General features: G+C 43.0%; 2 protein-coding genes across 2 annotated transcripts in view; one reads left to right on the forward strand and one right to left on the reverse strand.

The window, feature by feature from the left end:
• The window catches only part of LOC110500345 (ETS domain-containing protein Elk-3), a 22771-nt gene extending 21628 nt beyond the window's left edge, over positions 1–1143 (reverse strand). Inside the window, exon 1 of the mRNA XM_090213231.1 lies at positions 998–1143. Within this exon, the coding sequence (XP_090069357.1) occupies positions 998–1013 (16 nt within the window). The 5' untranslated portion in view covers positions 1014–1143. The remainder of the gene's footprint in view (positions 1–997) is intronic.
• Positions 1–22750, forward strand: part of hal (histidine ammonia-lyase) — a 25683-nt gene extending 2933 nt beyond the window's left edge. The window contains exons 9-20 of the mRNA XM_021577677.3: positions 5652–5791; positions 6094–6141; positions 6505–6652; positions 7202–7297; positions 7497–7555; positions 7663–7743; positions 7862–7927; positions 10196–10361; positions 17821–17955; positions 20952–21060; positions 22005–22074; positions 22197–22750. Coding sequence (XP_021433352.1) covers positions 5652–5791; positions 6094–6141; positions 6505–6652; positions 7202–7297; positions 7497–7555; positions 7663–7743; positions 7862–7927; positions 10196–10361; positions 17821–17955; positions 20952–21060; positions 22005–22074; positions 22197–22328 — 1250 coding nt within the window. The 3' untranslated portion in view covers positions 22329–22750. The remainder of the gene's footprint in view (positions 1–5651; positions 5792–6093; positions 6142–6504; positions 6653–7201; positions 7298–7496; positions 7556–7662; positions 7744–7861; positions 7928–10195; positions 10362–17820; positions 17956–20951; positions 21061–22004; positions 22075–22196) is intronic.
• The last annotated feature ends 1528 nt before the right edge of the window (positions 22751–24278 follow it).

Here is a 24278-nt window from a genome sequence, read left to right on the forward strand (position 1 = left end):
CATTAGCTACTACACATGCAGCAGCTACACTTCCTGGGGTCCACTTAAAACGTGTAAATACATAAAGTACAGAACAGTAATAGACAACAACAACATAAGATAACATTACATTTAAAATAAATATATGTTCATAAACCCAATTTGAATTGATTACTCAGCCTGATACCCAGAATTTGTAGGAAACTGGTTGTAATGAATCAGACGGAGGCCCAGCTACAATTGTCAGGAATGTTTATTTAGAGAGCTCTGGTCATAATACCATGTACATTGGTTTATATACCTCACGTTTTGTCATAAATGTCCCTCCTTCTCTCAGATACAATGGCAATATATTTCACAAGCCTTCTCACATTGTCTGCCACCTGTTAACTTGTTATGGCTGCAATCCCGCTAACGGGATCGATATGACAACTACCAGTGAAAATAGAGGGCGCCAAATTCAAACCACAGAAATCTCATATTTACAATTCCTAAAACATACATGTGTCTCATATCATTTTAAAGTTAAACTTGTTGTTAATCCCACCAAAGTGTCCGATTTCAAATATGCTTTTCAGCAAAAGCACTACAAACGATTATGTTAGGTCTCCACCAAATTATTCACTAACCTTGAATTATCTTCATCAGATGACACTCATAGGACTTCATGTTACACAATACATGCATGTTTTGTTTGATAAAGTTCATATTTATATCAAAACATCTGAGTTTACATTGGCGTATTAGATTCACTAGTTCCAAAAACATCAAGTGATTTTGCATAGCCACATCGTTTCAACAGAAATACTCATCATAAATTTAGATGATAATTCAAGTTATACACATGGAATTATAGATATACCTCTCCTGAATGCAAGCGCTGTGTCAGATTTCAAAAAAAGTTTACGGAAAAAGCAACCCATGCAATAATCTGAGACGGCGCTCAGAACACAAGCCAAATTAGTCGCCATGTTGGAGTCAACAGAAACCAGAAAATACATGATAAATGTTTCCTTACCTTTGATGAACTTCATCAGAATGCAGTCCTAGGAATCCCAGATCCACAATAAATGATTTATTTGTTTGAAAATGTCCAATTAGCTACTTTGGTTAGCGCGTTTGGTAAACAATTCCAAAGTCACAAAGCGCATCCACTATAACGTGACAAAATGTCCAAAAGTTCCGTAACAGTCAGTAGAAACATGTCAAACGATGTATTGAATCAATCTTTAGAATGTTGTTTACGTAGATGTCGAATAACGTTCCAACCGGAGAATTGGAATGACTTCAGATGACCGGTGGAACGCAGGTCCTTCCCCTGTGGACGCGCATGGTGAAAGCATGGTCAACTCGTGGCAGTGGTGACTATTTCCTGTCTCATTCGACCCCCCTTCACATTAGTCATCAGACAAAGTTCTAATGACTGTTGACATCTAGTGGAAGGCGTAGGAAGTGAAAACTCATCCATATCTCGCTGTAATTTCAATGAGAGATTGGTTGAAAATCTGCCACCCCCAGAAAAAATACAAACAGGAAGTGGAATTTCTCAAGTTTTTGCCTGCAATATGAGTTCTGTTATACTCACAGACATAATTCAAACAGTTTTAGAATCTTCAGTATCTATCCAATACTAATACTAATATGCATATATTAGCAACTGAGACTGAGGCCGTTTACAATGGGCACCTTTTCATCCAAGCTACTCAATACGGGGCGCCAGGGTAGCCTAGTGGTTAGAGCGTTGGACTAGTAACCGGAAGGAATCCCCGAGCTGACGAGGTACAAATCTGTCGTTCTGCCCCTGAACAGGCAGTTAACCCACTGTTCCTAGGCCGTCATTGAAAATAAGAATTTGTTCTTAACTGACTTGCCTAGTTAAATAAAGGTAAAATAAATCAAATACTGCCCCTGCAGCCATAAAAAGTTAAACAATCTACTAGTCAAAGGTCTCTCACCTCCATGGGTAGGGACAGAATGTCCTGTAAGGAACACAGTATTCCAGCCGGTCTGACGATAGCTCCATTCGTTTCTAACAAGGAACAGAAAGTCCTTGTTCTAATTCTTGACTAATACTACACACATTATATTCAGTATTATGATTATAATAAGATTCATACATTCATACAGTAACAGAGTAGTATTCTGTTTAGTTATAGTTCTAAGTTAAATGTATACATAATTGAGTCATTATTCATAAAAATCCCATAACCCTATGGCTAAATATTATACATCCAATCACACATCTATTTTTATTAAAATATTAACCTGTTGCGACGAGCAAACCCATATCTGGGAGCGTAATTATAGCCTCAAGCTCATTACCTTTACGCAACGTTAACTATTCATGAAAATCGCAAATGAAATGAAATAAATATATTGGCTCACAAGCTTAGCCTTTTGTTAACAACACTGTCATCTCAGATTTTCAAAAAATGCTTTTCAACCATAGCTACACAAGCATTTGTGTAAGAGCATTGATAGCTAGCATAGCATTAAGCCTAGCATTCAGCAGGCAACATTTTCACAAAAACAAGAAAAGCATTCAAATAAAATCATTTACCTTTGAAGAACTTCGGATGTTTTCAATGAGGAGACTCTCAGTTAGATAGCAAATGTTCAGTTTTTCCAAAAATATTATTTGTGTAGGAGAAATCGCTCCGTTTTGTTCATCACGTTTGGCTGAGAAAACCCCCCGAAAATTCAGTCATTACAACGGCGAACTTTTTTCCAAATTAACTCCATAATATCGACAGAAACATGGCAAACGTAGTTTAGAATCAATCCTCAAGGTGTTTTTCACATATCTATTCGATGATAAATCACGCGTGGCCGTTTGGTTTCTCCTCTGAACTAAATGGTAAAATGCACGCACCTGGAGATTACGCAATAGTTTCGACGGAGGACACCCAGTGGATACCTGGTAAATGTAGTCTCTTATGGTCAATTTTCCAATGATATGCCTACAAATATGTCACAATGCTGCAAACACCTTGGGGAAACGACAGAAAGTGTAGGCTCATTCCTTGCGCATTCACAGCCATATAAGGAGACATTGGAACACAGCGCCTCAAATCTGGGGCATTTCCTGTTTGAAATTTCATCTTGGTTTCGCCTGTAACATCAGTTCTGTGGCGTCAGTTTTGGAAACGTCAGAGTGTTTTCTTTCCAAAGCTGTCAATTATATGCATAGTCGTGCCTCTTTTCGTGACAAAATATCTTGTTTAAAACGGGAACGTTTTTCATCCAAAAATGAAATACTGCCCACAGAGTTTCAAGAGGTTAAAAAGCACATCTATTTTTATTAAAACTATTTCTAGTTATCCAAATTCAACCCAGCAAAGACCAGTGTTTGTATTTACATTGACTGTTCAAGGCCTACATCAGAATCATAACTCTTCTTATCAGGATTTTCGTTATAATCTTCATAAAAAAACAGTCTAAACATCAAAACAAGAGAGAACCTAAACATTAAAAATGGTCTCATCCAACATAGGCTCCTCGTATGTGAAGGAGCCGGATCCATCTGCTTGGTCTAGAGTCATGTATTCCACTAGTCCACATATCATTCCACTGGTCAGAGCTCGGAATCGGCCCGTATCTCACTATCTGTTGTCTCATCAATTTCTCCAGAGTCCTGGAAATGAGAACCTTTCACAATAAGACAGCTCAGACCAACCAGCACTCCTGTAAAGCTCCACCCCCTCCAAGAGAACATATCACCAGCCAGAGGCCAGCCCACACTTTCACTGCAATGAACGCTCACAGTGGGGAAAAGACTGGGTCAGGGAATCTTCATTAGAGAGATGACCCCCGAACCCTGTTGGTTTCGGTTCTCCTCTCTAACACTGTGATTGTTCGACAGTGTCAGTGTGTCTTACCCTTTTGCAGTGTGTGATATGAACCCAGGTAGCTCTTACAGCTATTCTCACCGCAAAGGCTGTCACCAGGAGTACTTGGTATGGCCCCTCCCAACGGGGCTGCTTCCCATCTATTCTCCTCAGGGACTGGATTGAGTGAATCACCTTCTCCTGTAATTCACCTGTAAAATCTTGGACATACAGGTTTGGTTAACAAACAGTTTCTCATTTGTTCTATCTGATTATATCTTCAACTTCTATGCCTACTTGTTAGCAATATTGGTTTTATAAGTTTATTATCCAATAGGCCACAAAGTGTCCTATCCTAGGCCCCCCTAGGCCCCGTCCTATCCTAGGCCACAACTTACCCATCCCCCCTTTGATACCTGGCTCCGCCCAGGTAACAACCTTGCCGCATCTCTAAACAATGACTTAGGTAAGATTAGTAAATGATCCTTATGTCTGACAGTATCATGTAGGAGCGCCCCTTTCATTCTCCACATGTCCAATTCTCCCTTGGGCGTCCGTTCATGTCTATCCTGTATCAATTCTCTGTCAAGTGTCTTATCTACTTTAAGAGTTATCCGTGCTGCTTTGTATGTTCTTAGATGTATATGTGCTTGTCTATTTAAACAGTAACCCTTCAGTCTCATCAATAATTTAATATATGTTGCATAGTGTGGGATACCTTATCTACAGTAATTTACCATCCCTAAGAACTGCAACTTATTTCTTTTCATAAATAATTTTAATGCTTATAAAATCACTATTTTTCTATCTCAATGTATTTTCCTGCCCTATTTGCTTAAAATATGTCCTGTCCAAACCTCAAAGGACCATATCTTCCCCTATTTATTATCGATGATGAATAGGATTTCTGTTCCTGTTGTAATACCAAATCAATAGTAGCCAATTCTAAACCTTCACAGTCAGTGTTTATAACAGAATCCTGAACCTCTTTCTTATCCTCACTAGAGTCTATTCCCCCGCTCCCCATAATTTGTCCTGTCTCAATTCCACTTTCGCCTCTGTGGTTTAAACTACAATTATGTCCAAGAGCTATAAACTCCATCATAATTCATTTACCTTGAAATCAGTATCACAAATGACCACAAATTCATTATCCAAATGGCCATCCCCTAAGGCTGATCAAACCACAAGGGAAAGTCATGATAGAGGTCAAAGGTTATAAGACCCTTTTACAGTCGTGTTCCATACTATATTAGACATATTAAAGAACCCTTTATCTAAAGAATTCACGTGTTTAATTAAAACTGTTGTTGCTCCTAGACGTTTCCACTTCACAATAACAGCACTTAAAGCTCTAGCAGGGCAGAAATATGACGAACTGACTTCAGTGCCACGTTGAAGTTGACTGAGCTCTTCAGTAAGGCCATTCTACTGCCAATGTTTGGCTATGGAGATTGCATGGCTATGTGCTCGATTTTATAGACCTGTCAGCAACAAGTGTGGCTGAAATAGCAGAATCCACTAATTTGAACGTGTGTCCACATACTTTTGTATATATAGTGTACCTCTACCCATCTTCACAACAACTTTGTCAATATGACTTGACCATGATAACTGAGCATCCAATGTTACTCCTAGGAGTAACCATTGGTTTCATATGTTATTTTGGTTCCATTGGTTCCGTGAGTTATTTTCTTCCATTGCTTCCATTGGTTCTTTTGGTTCCATTAGTCATTTTGCTTCCATTACTTCCATTGAATTGAAAAAACAACCACAACGTTAAACAAACAGGGAAACGTTGACTGGGGTCTATCTCTCACATCTCTGATTGTCTTCTCCTTATAGCGTCCTGCCTGTCCTTCGTCCCTGAGAAGGGGACAGTAGGTGCCAGCGGAGACCTGGCCCCTCTCTCCCACCTGGCTCTGGGGCTGATGGGAGAAGGCAAGATGTGGTCGCCCAAGAGTGGATGGGCCGACGCCAAATACGTAAGCCATATCACTGCATTTATTTCATGTTCTATTTTACCTTTGTGTAACCAGGCAATTCAGGGCAAATTCTTATTTATAACGACAGCGTGTAACTGTATAACTAACAAACTGATGTCACTGGAACTCCTGGATGATCGGGACATTGCACAATATCCCCAGGGAAAATGTTGACATTGGAATCAACACAGTGGTAGACTGACTACTGAGAGGTCAGATGAGAAAACATGTTTGTTTTTCTTCAACCCTTGACCTTTTACATTTGCTTTCCCCCTCTTTTCCCCTTTCATCCCTCTGCCCAGGTACTAGAGGCTCATGGACTCAAGCCAATATCACTGAAGCCCAAGGAGGTAAAGCGAACACACTCATCTACTCTTTTGTTGTTCTTTGTCACTCCATGGAGCGGTTGATTTGAGTTCACACTGTGTATTTGTGTACCATTTACAACAAACCAACTTAAATCAGTTTGCAAGTGGCTGCTGATAAAACAGAATGTTCTCTGATTTTCCACAACAAAGGTGTTTAACTCCAGTCCTTGAGATAGTTGTTTTGATGGGATGAGACTCCTATATTTGGCATGTCACTGGGTTATGTTGGACCACCTCTTCTTCAGTTCAGCTCTCTGGACCACAGTTGTTCGGGCTAACCCTGGTTTCCAAGGGGATGTTTGTGTGGGGATTGGGTTAAAAGCCATCTCTCTCCCCTGCCCATAGGGCCTGGCGTTAATTAATGGTACCCAGATGATCACGTCGCTGGGGGCAGAGGCGGTGGAGAGAGCTCAGGCCATCGCCAGGCAGGCGGACATCATCGCTGCTATCACCCTGGAGGTGCTTAAGGGGACCTCCAAGGCCTTCGACAGTGGTGAGACGAGACGGAGGGATGCGTGTGTATGTGTGTGCTTTCACCCAATCACCCTGGTGGTTTTTCAAGGGGACTTTCCAAGCCTTTGAGCATGGAGGGTTAGTGTTCACTCTAAAGTTAGTGTTAGTTAACTGAGGCGCTCAAGGGGATCAGTGAGTGCATATAAGGACTCCCGAGTGGTGCAGCGGTCTAAGGCACCGCATCTCAGTGCTAGAGGCGTCACTACAGACACCCTGATTCGAATCCAGACTGTATCGCAACCGGCCGTGATTGGGAGCACAATTGGCCCAGCGTCATCCGGGGTTGGCTGGCGTAGGCCGTCATTGTAAATAAGAATTTGTTCTTAACTGACTTGCCTAGTTAAATAAAGGTTAAAATAAAAAATATATATATACTTTGTGTGTGTAGGTGATCACTGCGTGACATACAACCACACCTTTGTCATTTTCTAGCACTTTTACCAACTGCCGACCACCATGACCGATCTAAAACGTCATGATTGAGACTGATATAGCTACGCTATGCTAACTCAGTCCTCCATCATTCTAGATATCCACGCTCTGCGGCCCCATCCAGGACAGATAGAAGTGGCCATGAGGTTCCGCGCCTTACTGGACTCAGACCACCATCCCTCAGAGATCGCAGGTGAGTGAATGGATCAGGGTGCTGTACTACCACTCCAGTGTGTGTGTGTGTGTGTGTGTGTGTGTGTGTGTGTCTGTCTGTGTGTGTCTGTGTGTGTGTGCGCGCGTCCATGTGTGTGTGTGTGCCTGTCTTTTGGAGAAGTTGGGATAAAGTATTAATTGGACAATAAAAGTAATGTTCTGTTCTTGTTCTTCTACAGAGAGCCATCGGTTCTGTGACAGAGTCCAGGATGCCTACACAATGCGCTGCTGTCCTCAGGTGACTTAACATAGGGGTCAGAGGTCACAGAGTTTCATATTTAGTTCACAGAGAATCCCCTCCAGGTCAGGACTCAACTCAACCTTCTCTTTTCTTTTCATCCACAGGTCCACGGTATTGTGAACGACACAATAGATTTTACCCAGAAAATCATCAACACCGAGATTAACAGCGCCACCGACAACCCTGTATCCTTCACTGTGTGTGTGTGTATGTGTGACCAAATTATTCACCAACTATTCCCCCTGACCAAATTTGACCATTTCTACATTCTGTGCCAGTTTTATCCTTAAATGTCTGAAACAGATGGTGTTTGCAGAGAGAGGAGAGACCATCTCAGGAGGAAACTTCCATGGAGAATACCCAGCAAAGGTATCGAAAGCTTCTGGTGGTCTGAGTATTCCTGAGTTTTAGTACTATGTGAGACGATAAATGACATAGTATAACTAACTAGATTCAGCCGCGGGACAATTGTTTTCTGGAGCAGATGTTTGGTGGGCCGGAACATAATTACAAATAATTTATAGACTGCATATTGATATAATGTTTGACTAAAACATAATCATTTCAAACCTTGCTGACATTTGTATACGGTCATGTATCTCACTATTATGGGTGGGAATACTTGGGAAAGTTTGTGATCATACGCACATCCTTAAAAACATAGTAGATGCTGTGTTAATAAAGAATATTAAGGGCCTCCCGGGTGGCGCAGTGGTTGTGCCATCAGAGTCCCTGGGTTCGCGCCCAGGCTCTGTCGTAACCGGCCGCAACCGGGAGGTCCGTGGGGCGACGCACAATTGGCCTAGCGTGCGCTAACCAAGGTGGCCAGGTGCACGGTGTTTCCTCAGACACATTGGTGCGGCTGGCTTCCGGGTTGGATGCGTGCTGTGTTAAGAAGCAGTGCGGCTTGGTTGGGTTGTGTATCGGAGGACGCATGACTTTCAACCTTCGTCTCTCCCGAGCCCGTATGATAGATAGTAGCTACTACAACAATTGGATACCACGAAATTGGGGAGAAAAAGGGGTAAAATTCAAAAAAATAATATTAATATTATTTTTCTTTTTTTTTCTTTTTTTAATTTTACCCCTTTTTCTCCCCAATTTCGTGGTATCCAATTGTTGTCTCAACTCCCATACGGGCTCACAACGTCAGATCAAACAAACTGAGTGCTCAAAATATACAAATGTTTATACACATTTATAAAGTGGTGATCCTAACTGACCTAAGACAGGGAATTTTTAGTAGGATTAAATGGCTAAGGTGTATGTAAACTTCTGACTTCAACTGTATACAGTGGGGCAAAAAAGTATTTAGTCAGCCACCAATTGTGCAAGTTCTCCCACTTAAAAAGATGAGAGAGGCCTGTAATTTTCATCATAGGTACACTTCAACTATGACAGACAAAATGAGAAAAAAAATCCAGAAAATCACATTGTAGGATTTTTAATGAATTTATTTGCAAATTATGGTGCAAAATAAGTATTTGGTCAATAACAAAAGTTTATCTCAATACTTTGTTATATACCCTTCGTTGAAAATGACAGAGGTCAAACGTTTTCTGTAAGTCTTCACAAGGTTTTCACACACTGTTGCTGGTATTTTGGCCCATTCCTCCATGCAGATCTCCTCTAGAGCAGTGATGTTTTGGGGCTGTTGCTGGGCAACACGGACTTTCAATTCCCTCCAAAGATTTTCTATGGGGTTGAGATCTGGAGACTGGCTAGGCCACGCCAGGACCTTGAAATGCTTCTTACGAAGCCACTCCTTCGTTGCCCGGGCGGTGTGTTTGGGATCATTGTCATGCTGAAAGACCCAGCCACGTTTCATCTTCAATGCCCTTGCTGATGGTAGGCTTTGTTACTTTGGTCCCAGCTCTCTGCAGGTCATTCACTAGGTCCCCCCGTGTGGTTCTGGGATTTTTGCTCACCGTTCTTGTGATCCTTTTGACCCCACGGGGTGAAATCTTGCTTGGAGCCCCAGATCGAGGGAGATTATCAGTGGTCTTGTATGTCTTCCATTTCCTAATAATTGCTCCCACAGTTGATTTCTTCAAACCAAGCTGCTTACCTATTGCAGATTCAGTCTTCCCAGCCTGGTTCAGGTCTACAATTTTGTTTCTGGTGTCCTTTGACAGCTCTTTGGTCTTGGCCATAGTGGAGTTTGGAGTGTGACTGTTTGAGGTTGTGGACAGGTGTCTTTTATACTGATAACAAGTTCAAACAAACAGGTGCCATTAATAAAGGTAACGAGTGGAGGACAGAGGAGCCTCTTAAAGAAGAAGTTACATTCTGTGAGAGACAGAAATCTTGCCTGTTTGTATGTGACCAAATAATTATTTTGCACCATAATTTGCAAATAAATTCATAAAAAATCCTACAATGTGATTTTCTGGAATTGTTTTTCTCATTTTGTCTGCAATAGTTGAAGTGTATCTATGATGAAAATTACAGGCCTCTCTCATCTTTTATATATATATATATATATACATACAGTGGGGCAAAAAAAGTATTTAGTCAGCCACCAATTGTTGTTCTCCCACTTAAAAATATAAATATAAATCTGTGTACGTGACCAATAAACTTTGATTTGATATGACTCCTATACCTCTATTGTTCTCTCCTTCTTTCTGTCTCTAGGCCCTGGACTTCTTGGCTATAGGTGTCCATGAGCTGGCAGCCATCAGTGAGAGGAGGATTGAACGTCTGTGTAACCCGTCTCTCAGTGAGCTGCCAGCCTTCCTAGTCAACGAGGGAGGGCTCAACTCCGGATTCATGATCGCACACTGTACAGCTGCTTCCCTGGGTTAGTAAAGGATCAGCTCTGACTAACGTATGTCATTACGTCTTTGGGTGACCCAGGAGTAAACCCCATTGTGTGATAAAGAAGGCTATCACTGAGAAATAAAGTATTACTTAGATTTCAACACAGCCATCAACATGTATTGATCACATCTTTACTAATTCTGCAGAGGTTAGCTTGAAAGTAGTATCCAGATTCATCAGATGTAGTGATCATAGTATCCATATCCAAGCCAAAGTTCCAAAGGCTGGGTCTAATATAGTGGATAAGAGGTCATACAATAACTTTTGTAGTGATATTCCAATATTGTTGAATATTTGTTGGTCTGTGGTGTGTAATGACGAGCAATCAGACACTGCTGGGTCTGTGGTGTGTAATGACGACCAATCAGACACTGCTGGGTCTGTGGTGTGTAATGACGACCAATCAGACACTGCTGGGTCTGTGGTGTGTAATGACGACCAATCAGACACTGCACTTGACACATTTATGAAATTGCTTATTCCAGTTACTAATCAAATCAACCCAAATTTTATTGGTCACATACACACGGTTAGCAGATGTTATTGGTCACATACACACGGTTAGCAGATGTTATTGGTCACATACACACGGTTAGCAATTGTTATTGGTCACATGCACACGGTTGGCAGATGTTATTGGTCACATACACACGGTTAGCAATTGTTATTGGTCACATACACACGGTTAGCAATTGTTATTGGTCACATACACACGGTTAGCAGATGTTATTGGTCACATACACATGGTCAGCAGATGTTATTGGTCACATACACATGGTTAGCAGATGTTAATGCAAGTGTAGCGAAATACTTGTGCTTCTAGTTCCGACCGTGCAGTAATTTCTAACAAGTAATCTAACAATTTCACAGTGTAAAGGAATGTTTTATTTATTGTATTTTATTTTACCTTTATTTAACCAGGTAGGCTAGTTGAGAACAAGTTTTCATTTACAACTGCAACCTGGCCAAGATAAAGCAAAGCAGTGCAACACAATCAACAACACAGAGTTACACAATGAATAAACAAACATGCAATCAATAATACATTAGAAAAAGTCTATATACAGTGTGTGCAAATGAGGTAGGATAAGGCAATAAATAGGCCATAGTGGTGAAATAATTACAATATAGCAATTAAACACTGTAGTGATATAGATATGCAGAAGATGATATAACCAAGATGGCGTAGCAGTGCAGACGTGTTTTGTTCGTTCTCTCGTGTACTTTTGTATTTTTTCGTCCTTTTTTGTATATATTTCAATTTTATTTTCAATCTCTTTTCCATTTTAAATCAATTATACCTTCCGGTAACCTGACTCACCCAATGTGATACGGAACCGCTATTATTTTTAATTTTTAGACCCTATAGCCAGAACCACCTAGCCACCAGAAGCTAACCAGCTAATTAGCTACAAGCTATTTAGTAATTGTTAGCCACTGCTAGCGGCATTTACCTTCTGCACAGACAGATACCAGCCCTTTTTTTTGCCTGGATAATACTTGCCAGCCAACCAGTATCGGACTGTTTCTCCACTACAGCGTCGGATTCCTGCCGTAAACCCTGGACCATTACTCCTGATCTTCACAGCTAGCTAGCTAGCTAGCTGCCACCGAGTGACCCAGTACCGAAGCTATCCCTGAGGCCCACCTCCCGGGCCTACTCGGTTGTTCACCCGGACTCCACCCAAACACGGCTAGAATCCACTAGTCCACCGGATCCTTGCCATGAGCTCTGGTCCTTGGCACCGCTGCTACCGAGTGGCTATAGTGGCTAACGCTCCTGCCCCGAAGCTAGCACCAGTTAGCCGTGAGCCAGGCGCATCTCCCGGCTAGCAAACTAAATTACTACAACTACAATACCTCTTTCGCCATCTGGCTTGGATCCTTTGTTGACATGGTGCCCCGCCGCACCACCACGACTAGTCTGCCGATGAATACTCCATCTGCTGTGCCTTCAACCGGCATCCGTCGGAGCAGACGCTTCTACTAGTATTTTTGTTTATCTGTCGGCCCCAGCCGCGAACTCAGGCTCTGTGTGTAGTTAACCGACCCTCTCTGCCCATTCATCGCCATTTTACCTGTTGTTGTTTTTTTAGCTGATTGCTGTTGTTGTCTTACCCGTTGTTGTCTTATCTAGCTTTCCCAATCAACACCTGTGATTACTTTATGCCTCGTTGTATGTCTCTCTCAAATGTCAATATGCCTTGTATACTGTTGTCTAGGTTAGTTATCATTGTTTTAGTTTACAATGGAGCCCCTAGTTCCACTCATCATACCTCTGATACCTCCTTTGTCCCACCTCCCACACAAGCAGAGACTTCACCCATTATAACCAGCATGTCCAGAGATGCAACCTCTCTTATCATCACTCAGTGCCTAGGCTTACCTCTGCTGTACCCGCACCCCAGCATACCCCTGTCTGCACATTATGCCCTGAATTTATTCTACCACACCCAGAAATCTGCTCCTTTTATTCGTTGTCCCCAACGCTCTAGGCGACCAGTTTTGATAGCCTTTAGCCGTACCCTCATCCTACTCCTCCTCTGTTCCTCAGGTGATGTGGAGGTAAACCCAGGCCCTGCGTGTCCCCAGGCACCCTCATTTGTTGACTTCTGTGATCGAGAAAGCCTTGGTTTCATGCATGTTAACATCAGAAACCTCAATCCTAAGTTTGTTTTACTCACTGCTTTAGCACACTCCGCCAACCCTGATGTCCTAGCCGTGTCTGAATCCTGGCTTAGGAAGGCCACCAAAAATTCTGAGATTGCCATACCCAACTACAACATTTTCCATCAACATAGAACTGCCAAAGGGGGAGGAGTTGCAATCTACTGCAGAGATAGCCTACAAAGTTCTGTCATACTTTCCAGGTCTATACTCAAACAGTTCGAACTTCTAATTTTAAAAATGAATCTCTCCAGAAATAAGTCTCTCACTGTTGCCGTCTGCTATCGACCCCCCTCCGCTCCCAGCTATGCCCTGGACACCATATGTGAATTGATCGCCCCCCATCTAGCTTCAGAGTTCGTTCTGTTAGGTGACCTAAACTGGGATATGCTTAACACCCCGGCAGTCCTACAATCTAAGCTAGATGCCCTCAATCTCACACAAATCATCAAGGAACCCACCAGGTACAACCCTAAATCAGTAAACATGAGAACCCTCATAGACATTATCCTGACCAACTTTCAATCAGGATCTCAGCGATCACTGCCTCATTGCCTGTATCCGCTAAGGGTCCGCGGTCAAACGACCCCCCCATCATCACTGTCAAACGCTCACTAAAACACTTCTGCGAGCAGGCCTTTCTAATTGACTTGGCCCGGGTATCCTGGAAGGATATCGAACTCATCCCGTCAGTCGAGGATGCCTGGTCATTCTTTAAAAGTAATTTCCTCACCATCTTAGATAAGCACGCCCCTTTCAAAAAATGCAGAACTAAGAACAGATATAGCCCTTGGTTCATTCCAGACCTGACTGCCCTTGACCAGCACAAAAACATCCTGTGGCGGACTGCAATAGCATCGAATAGTCCCCGCGATATGCAACTGTTCAGGAAAGTCAGGAACCAATACACGCAGTCAGTCAACCAGGAAAGCAAAGCCTAGCTTTTTCAAACAGAAATTTGCATTCTGTAGCTCTAACTCCAAAAAGTTTTGGGACACTGTAAAGTCCATGGAGAACAAGAGCACCTCTTCCCAGCTGCCCACTGCACTGAGGCTAGGTAACACGGTCACCACCGATAAATCCATGATCCATGAGCCTCCCCAGCTTCTCCTTCACCCAAATCCAGATAGCAGATGTTCTGAAAGAGCTGTAAAACCTGGACCCGTACAAATCAGCTGGGCTAGACAATCTGGACCCTCTCTTTCTAAAACTATCCACCGCCATTGTTGCAACCCTTATTACCAGCCTGTTCAACCTCTCTTTCGTATCGTTCGAGATCCCTAAAGATGGGAAAGCTGCCGCGGTCATCCCCCTCTTCAAAGGGGGTGACACCCTAGACCCAAACTGTTATAGACCTATATCCATCCTTCCCTGCCTATCTAAAATCTTCGAAAGCCAAGTTAATAAACAGATCACTGACCATTTCGAATCCCACCGTACCTTCTCCGCTGTGCAATCCGGTTTCCGAGCTGGTCACGGGTGCACCTCAGCCACGCTCAAGGTACTAAATGATATCATAACCGCCATCGATAAAAGACAGTACTATGCAGCCGTCTTCGACCTGGCCAAGGCTTTCAACTCTGTCAATCACTGTATTCGTATCGGCAGACTCAATAGCCATGGTTTCTCTAGTGACTGCCTTGCCTGGTTCACTTTGCAGACAGAGTTCAGTGTGTCAAATCGGATGGCATGTTGTCCAGACCTCTGGCAATCTCTATGGGGGTACCACAGGGTTCAATTCTCGGGTCGACTCTTTTCTCTGTATATATCAATGATGTCACTCTTGCTGCGGGCGATTCCCTGATCCACCTCTACGCAGGCCTCCAACTGCTCTTAAAGGCTAGTAAAACCAAATGCATGCTTTTCAACCGTTCGCTGCCTGCACCCGCCCGCCCGACTAGCATCACCACCCTGGACGGTTCTGACCTAGAATATGAAGACAACTATAAATACCTAGGTGTCTGGCTAGACTGTAAACTCTTCATCCAGACTGATATTTAACATCTCCAATCCAAAATCAAATCTAGAATCAGCTTTCTATTTCGCAACAAAGCCTCCTTCACTCACGCCGCCAGACTTACCCTCGCAAAACTGACTATCCTACCGATCCTCGACTTCGGGGATGTCATCTACAAAATAGCTTCCAATACTTTACTCAGCAAACTGGATGCAGTCTACCACAGTGCCATCCGTTTTGTTACCAAATCACCTTATACCACCCACCACTGCGACCTGTATGCTCTAGTGGGCTGGCCCTCGCTACATATTCGTCGCCAGACCCACTGGCCCCAGGTTATCTATAAATCTATGCTAGGTAAAGCTCCGCCTTATCTCAGCTCACTGGTCACAATAACAACACCCACCCGTAGCACACGTTCCAGCAGGTATATCTCACTGATCATCCCCAACGCCAACACCTCATTTGGCCGCCTTTCCTTCCAGTTCTCTGTTGCCAGTGACTGGAACGAATTGCAAAAATCGCTGAAGTTGGAGACTTTTATTTCCCTCACCAACTTTAGTTGTCCACATATTCTAAGTCAGAACCGTCCAGAGTAGTGATGAATGAATAAGAATATGTACACATAAATATATGGATGAGTGATGGCCGTGCGGCATAGGCGAGATGCAGTAGATGGAAAAGAGTACAGTATATACATATGAGATGAGTAATGTAGGGTATGTAAACATTATATAAAGTGGCATTGTTTAAAGTGACTAGTGATACATTTATTACATCAAATGTTTTATTATTAAATTGACTAGAGATTGAGTCAGTATGTTGGCAGCAGCCACTCAATGTTAGTGATGGCTGTTTAACAGTCTGATCGCCTTGAGATAGAAGCTGTTTTTCAGTCTCTCGGTCCCAGCTTTGATGCACCTGTACTGACCTCGCCCTCTGGATGGTAGCGGGGTGAACAGGCAGTGGCTCAGGTGGTTGTTGTCCTTGATGATCTTTTTGGCCTTCCTGTGACTTCGGGTGCTGTAGGTGTCCTGGAGGGCAGGTAGTTTGGCCCCAGTGATGCGTTGTGCCTCACTACCCTCTGGAGACAGGATGCTCTCGATTGTGGATCTGTAAAAGTTTGTGAGTGTTTTAGGTGGCAAGCCAAATTTCTTCAACCTCTTGAGTTTGAAGTTGCGCCTTCTTCACCACGCTGTCTGTGTGGGTGGACCATTTAAGTTTGTCCGTGATGTGTATGCCGAGGAACTTAAAACTGTCCATCTCCTCTGCTACTGTCCCGTCGATGTGGATAGGGGGGTGCTCCCTCTGCTGTTTCCTGAAGTCCACAATAATCTCCTTTGTTTTGTTGATGTTGAGTGTGAGGTTATTTTTCTGACACCACACTCCATGTGCCCTCACCTCCTCCCTGTAGGCCGTCTCGTCATTGTTGGTAATCAAGCCTATCACTATAGTGTTGTCTGCAACTTGATGATTGAGTTGGAGGCGTGCATGGCCACACAGTCATGGGTGAACAGGGAGTACAGGAGAGGGCTGAGAACAAGATCAGCTGGGTGGAGATGTTGTTTCCTACCCTCACCACCTGGGAACGGCCTGTCAGAAAGTCCAGGACCCAGTTGCACAGGGCGAGGTCGAGATCCAGGGTCTCGAGCTTAATGACGAGTTTTGAGGGGTACTATGGTGTTAAGCATGCACCCATTAAGACAATTACTGTATAAACTGTTACATCCATGTGAATTGATGAGGAATTCAAAAATGGTATGGTTGAGAGGGATGAGGCAAAAGGAATCGTAAATAAGTCTGGCTGCACAACCAGATTGGCAAACGTATTGCAAATTGAGAAATCATGTGACCAAACTGCTTAAAAAGAGAGCTAATATGAATTATATTTATGTCAATCTCTCCTGGCTCAAAGTAGAGGAGAGATTGACTCCATCACTACTTGTATTTATGAGAGGTATTGACATGTTGAATGCACTGAGCTGTCTGTTTGAACTACTGGCGCACAGCTCGGACACCCATGCATACCCCACAAGACATGCCACAAGAGGTCTCTTCACAGTCCCCAAGTCCAGAACAGACTATGGGAGGCGAACAGTACTACATAGAACCATGACTACATGGAACTCTATTCCACAGTACCACATAGAACCATGACTACATGGAACTCTATTCCACAGTACCACATAGAACCATGACTACATGGAACTCTATTCCACAGTACCACATAGAACCATGACTACATGGAACTCTATTCCACAGTACCACATAGAACCATGACTACATGGAACTCTATTCCACAGTACTACATAGAGCCATGACTACATGGAACTCTATTCCACAGTACTACATAGAGCCATGACTACATGGAACTCTATTCCACAGTACTACATAGAGCCATGACTACATGGAACTCTATTCCACAGTACTACATAGAGCCATGACTACATGGAACTCTATTCCACAGTACCACATAGAACCAAGCAGCAGTAAAATTAGATTTAAAAAACTGATACAAATACACCTTAAGGAACAGCGGGGACTGTGAAGCAACACAAACATAGGCACAGACACATACATACACACACACACACGATAACATACGCACTATACACACACATACACATGGAGTTTGTACTGTAGATATGTGGTAGTGGTGGAGTAGGGGCCCGAGGGCACACAGTGTGTTGTGAATATATTGTAATATTTTTTTTAAATTGACTATATATTTTTTTTTAAATCAGCTTGATGGCTGAAACGTGTCTGAAACGTTACTCCTAAATGTATATCCTTATATCCTGTTTCACTTGTGTAGTATCAGAGAACAAGGTGCTGTGTCACCCGTCTTCAGTGGACTCCCTGTCCACCAGCGCAGCCACAGAGGACCATGTATCCATGGGAGGTTGGGCCGCCAGGAAAGCCCTGAGGGTGGTGGAACATGTGGAACAAGGTGGGAAACTAACCATTGATTTGGACTTGATACAGTAGATATTCATCTTTTGATTATTTGTTACTGTTGAAAAGAAGCAATATATTTTTTTAATTTACCCCATTTTCTTCCCAATTTCGTGGTATCCAATTGTTAGTAGTTACTATCTTGTCTCATCGCTACAACTCCCGTACGGGCGATGCAGTGCCTTAGACCACTGCGCCACCCGAGAGGCCCAAGAAGCAATATTTTGATACTAGATATGAATTAGATATGAATTTTTGGGCTGGGTTCACACACAAAGTGGCAAAAACAACAAACTAATTGAATTGGTTCTATCCTGGGGTGGTATTTGTCAGCGCAAGGTCGCAATTCATTGGTGAATAGTTTTTCTGACACGAGCTGTGTGTACTATATTGGTCACTAAACCTCAAAGTGATCTGCTTTTGAGCAACAGAAGGAAATAATGTATACTGATGTACGGTGCATTCGGAAAGTATTCAGACTCCTTGACATTTTCCACATTTAGTACGTTACAGCCTTATTCTAAAATTGATGAAATCGTTTTTTGCCCCCTCATCAATCTATACACAATACCCCATAATAACAAAGCAAAAATATAGTAAAAAAAAAAAAAAAATCACCTCTGTTGAACTTTGTTGAAGCACCTTTGGCAGCGAATACATCCTGGAGTCTTCTTGGGTATGACTCTACAAGCTTGGCACAAGCTGCCCAGTGACACGAGTCTACCAGACGAGCTAAATAACTTCTATGCTTCGAGGCAAATAACACTGAAACATGCATGAGAGCAACAGCTGTTCCGGATGACTGTGTGATAACGCTCTCCGCAGCTGATGTGAGTAAGACCTTCAAACAGGTCAACATTCACAAGGCCGCAGTGCCAGACGGATTACCAGGACGTGTACTCCGAGCATGTGCTGACCAACTGGCAAGTGTCTTCACTGACATTTTCAACCTCTCCCTATCTGAGTATGTAATACCAACATGTTTCAAGCTGACCACCACAGTCCCTGTGCCCAAGAACTCTAAGGTAACCTGCCTAAATGACTACCGACCCGTAGCATCACATCAACACCATTATCCCAGAAACCCTAGACCCACTCCAATTTGCATACCGCACCAACAGATCCACAGATGATGCAATCTCTATTGCACTCCACACTGCCCGTTCCCACCTGGACAAAAGGAAGACCTATGTGAGAATGCGCTTCATTGACTACAGCTCAGCGTTCAACACCATAGTTCCCACAAACCTCATCACTAAGCTAAGGACCCTGGGACTAAACACCCCCCTCTGCAACTGGATCCTGGACTACCTGACGGGCCGCCCCCAGGTGGTGAGGGTAGGTAACAACACATCCGCTACGCTGATCCTCAACACGGGGGCCCCTCAGGGGTGCGTGCTCAGCCCCCTCCTGTACTCCCTGTTCACTCATGAGGTACGACTCCAACACCATCATTAAGTTTGCGGATGACACAACAGTGGAATGCCTGATCAACGACAACGATGAGACAGCCTACAGGGAGGAGGCCAGAGACCTGATCGTGTGGTGGAAGGACAACAACCTATCCCTCAACGGGATCAAGACAAAGGAGATGATTGTGGACTACAGGGAAAGGAGGACCGAGCATGCCCCCATTCTCATTGACAGGGCTGTAGTGGAGCAGGTTGAGAGATTCAAGTTCCTTGGTGTCCACATCAACAATAAACTAACATGGTCCAAGCACACCAAGACAGTCGTGAAGAGGGCACGACAAAACCTATTCCCCCTCAGGAGACTGAAAAGATTTGGCATGGGTCCTCAGATCCTCAAAAGGTTTTACAGATGCACCATTGAGAGCATCCTGACGGGTTGCATCACTGCCTGGTACGGCAACTGCTCGGCCTCCAACCGCAAGGCACTACAGAGGGTAGTGCATACGGCCAATACATCACCGGGGCCAAGATTCCTGCCATCCATGACCTCTATACCAGGCGGTGTCAGAGGAAGGCCCTAAAAATTGTCAGACTCCAGCCACACTAGTCATAGACTGTTCTCCTTGCTACCGCACAGCAAGTGGTCCTGGAGCTCCAAGTCTAGGTCCAAGAGGCTCCTAAACAGCTTCTAGTCCCAAGCCATAAGACTCCTGAACAGCTAAGCTAATCAAATGGCTACCCAGACTATTTGCATTGCCCCCCCATAGTCACTTTAATAACTCTACCTACATGTACATATTACCTCAATTACCTCGAGACAGGGGCCCCGCACATTGACATTGACTCTGTACCGGTACTCCCTGTATATAACCCCGCTATTGTTATTTACTGCTGCTCTTATCTATTTTCTTAAAACTGCATTGTTGTTTAAGGGCTTGTAAGTAACCATTTAACTGTTGTAATCAGGGTTGTTCTTCTTAATCTAAATTGGGAAACATTTACCCAGTTACTGTGAAAATGTCCTACTTCAACTGACGGTGGGTATTCTGGGTAATATGTAAATAGATATTTTTCATGCAAGAATGTTGCTAGGATTTTCTGGGAGTGGTCTAAAACTGAAATCTAGCTATTATTGGTCTATAAAACTAATCTATAGACCAAACTCCATCCCACCAAAACAGGCTGAAATTTCAGGCGATCTTTTACAAACAGCTCTTACACTGAAAGGACATTATCATCCTTTTCACAATTTCAACCTCGTACTGTGGAAATATATATACAACACAGGAGAATCACGTGTTTTGTTGATGCATTGGACATTTAAAATACTTTTTACCTCTGTCAAAAAGGAGCTTTTGTTTTTTTTGGTCTCTATTTTGGTATATTTCTATGCATTGAACATTACTAAGAAACACAAGAAAAATGTTATTAGATTTTATCCTATATAATAACTTGTATAATACTGTTGTTGATGATTCTTTTCCAATCAGAAAAATTTGTTTATTTATGTGAATAACGTGTTATTCTGAGGGTCCACAATTGGTCCATAACCTGTCTCATTTCCTCTCCCCCTCGTCAGTCCTAGCAATCGAGCTACTAGCTGCCTGCCAGGGAATTGAGTTCCTCCGCCCCCTGCGTACAACAACACCATTGGAGAAGGTCTATGACCTTGTACGTAGCGTAGTCAAGTAAGTCAAACAGATCTGGGCAGTGTGTACACAATGTAACGCACACAACACATATCTCAGTCCCCTGAAATGATTGAGAAAGTTGGTTAATATTTATCCAATGTCCCTCTTCTTTCTGTGCCTCCTCTTCCCCTCATTATGTGCCTCCCACTGATTCGCTTCACTTCTCTGCCTCCCCCTGTTTCGCTTCCCTTCTCTGCCTCCCCCTCTTCTCCTCACCCTCTCTGCCTCGCCCTCTTCTCCTCACCCCCTCTGTCTACCCCTCTTCTCCTCACCCTCTCTGTCTCCCCCTCTTCTCCTCACCCTTTCTGCCTCCCCCTCTTTTCCTCACCCTCTCTGCCTCCCCCTCTTCTCCTCACCCTCTCTGCCTCCCCCTCTTCTCCTCACCCTCTCTGCCTCCCCCTCTTCTCCTCACCCTCTCTGCCTCCCCCTCTTCTCCTCACCCTCTTCTGCCTCCCCCTCTTCTCCTCACCCTATCTGCCTACCCCTCTTCTCCTCCCCTTCTCTGCCTACCCCTCTTCTCCTCACCATCTCTGCCTCCCCCTCTTCTCCTCACCCTTTCTGCCTCCCCCTCTTCTCCTCACCCTCTCTGTCTCCCCCTCTTCTCCTCACCCTCTCTGCCTCCCCCTCTTCTCCTCACCCTTTCTGCCTCCCCCTCTTCTCCTCACCCTCTCTGCCTCCCACCGATTCACTCCCCTTCTCTGCCTCCCCCTCTTCTCCTCACCCTCTCTGCCTCCCACCGATTTACTCCCCTTCTCTGCCTCCCTCTCTTCTCCTCACCCTCTCTTCCTCCACCTCTAATCCTCACCCTCTCTGCCTCCCCCTCTTCTCCTCACCCTCTCTGCCTCCCACCGATTCACTCCTCTTCTCTGCCTCCCCCTCTTTTCCTCACCCTCTCTGCCTCCCCCTCTTCTCCTCACCCTTTCTGCCTCCCCTGTTCCCAGGCCCTGGATCAAGGATAGGTTCATGTCTCCAGACATTGAGGCGGTCCATCGTCTTCTTCTAGACCAGAAGGCAAGTGTGGGGTCATAATAGTGTGGGGTCATAACTCTGAGCCTATATTCATTAAATAAACAAAATGTTTTAATTTAGCACATGCTTTTATCCAAGTTTGTGTATTTTGTGTGGTTATTCAGGTGTGGAACGTGGCTCAGCCATACATTGAGAAGTATAACATGGAGCTTCTTCCTGAGTCCCGCCCCATCTCTCCTACTGCCTTCTCATTGGATCCCCCAGCATCACCACGGAAACGCATCCGACTGGAGTGAAATCATCATTGTCTGACTAAATGTATACTTTTTGTCCTCCTGTTTTTCAGACAAATGTTTTCTTCCTTCCGCAGCCCCAGCCGCTTCAATAATGATGTATTCCATGCTAGTTTTGAACAAAGAGTTGTCGGATAACATTGATTGAGGCTAGACAGGAGATTTGTAATCTTATTCGTCACAGAAACTAGATAGAGCTTGATTTAATGTATTAAACTTTATTCACAAAAGCAATATGAATTTATTTTTCAATAAATTACAATAATTTCATGCCTTAGTTATTTCATATATTCATACTTTGTTTAATAGTAATTTGGGGTACTGATTGTACACATAAATTACTATGTACTGTAGAGTGAATATTGATTTAAAGCTACAATGTCCACCTGAATAATCTAAACAGTAAATACAGTCAGTCAGTCTAAGGAAGTGGTATTATGTGTTTTTACTGGAATTTACCAACGGAAGATTTTTCTAAACAAATGTAATTTATACAACATAAGGCCTACATGTACACACTGTATTCTGCATGTTTGTGCAAAATATGTTGCATCCTTTACATTGTAGCACTGAATAAAGTCCTAATAACATGGTCATAGTTATCGTGAAATAGACATTCAACTTTCAATTCAACTCCATTGAAATTCTACAATGAATTTCCAACAACTGAATTTTTTATCACGCCTTCGCTCAAGGGGATTTGGGAGTTGGTGGTATAACAAGCTAGCCTGGTTTACCAGTCTCTTTACCTAATCCACTCCCTGTACCCATGTGATGTGCCAAGGGACTGCTCTTAGTTTCTGCCATCTTCAAATAGAAACGTTATGTCATTAATGATGAGAACAGAGGATTTTGATACTGATTTGATCACTCACACAGCTATCGTCCCATCACAACGACTATGCAAATATTGAAACTCGCTTTTTCTCCACAGAAACATGTTGCTAAAACCAGTCTGTCCCAAATGTGCTAGCTCACTTCTAAATTCTCAAACTAAATACATACTGCAATTCCAACCACAAAACGTTTTTAGTTTCAAAATACAACAACGTGCCTAGCTAACAGCTAAATGTTTTGTTTTCGACTTTGTTATAAATTGCAATTATATTTTCGAGGCTCCACATGTCATGGAAAATATTCTCGTTATTAATGAGCAACTCCGCAGTAAATCCAGCGCGAGGACGTTGAGATTGCTAAAAGGTCAGTCTCTCTGGCAATGACAAGGAAGTGACCAGGAGTGAAACGTTCAGACTAAGAACATATAGGCCTACTTCAAAAGAAAAACTAGGGGCCAACTGTCAAACACAGAGGCTATGTAATGTATTTTCTGAGAAATGCAAAGGAACACAACGATACATTTCTGTATGCTGGTACTGTACAAGACATTGGAGAGACACTCTTTCTGATATAATCTAATACAAGGCTATGCCATTAGACGATTTGTGTACATACATTTTACTTATGGGTGGTCCATTTTGCCATGAACCCAACTGAGCTACAAAGGACTTGTTGAGGAAAAGCGTGCAAGTGAGCATTTCACTGCACCTGTTTACACCTGCTGTATCCTGTGTACGTGACATTTAAACGTCGATTGACGGCGGAGATAGAAGATTCAGTTGAAGTTAAACAATTCTGTAGACATTTTTTTTTTAAATGCATCTGTAAATAATCAAACATTATATAGGCCTATGTAAATAAATGTGTATCTGTAAATAATCAAACATTATATAAACCTATGTAAATAAATGTTTATCTGTAAATAATCAATCATTATATAAGCCTATGTAAATAAATGTTTATCTGTAAATAATCAAACATTATATAGGCCTATGTAAATAAATGTTTATCTGTAAATAATCAAACATTATATAAGCCTATGTATATATAAATAAACTAATGGATTGAAATACTTTACATCGAACATGTTGAAAGAAGCCACGAGTGAACTCGTGC

The sequence above is a fragment of the Oncorhynchus mykiss genome, chromosome 2, assembly GCF_057628025.1.
Source record: "Oncorhynchus mykiss isolate SJ-2025 chromosome 2, ASM5762802v1, whole genome shotgun sequence".
Classification (NCBI taxonomy): Eukaryota; Metazoa; Chordata; class Actinopteri; order Salmoniformes; family Salmonidae; genus Oncorhynchus; species Oncorhynchus mykiss.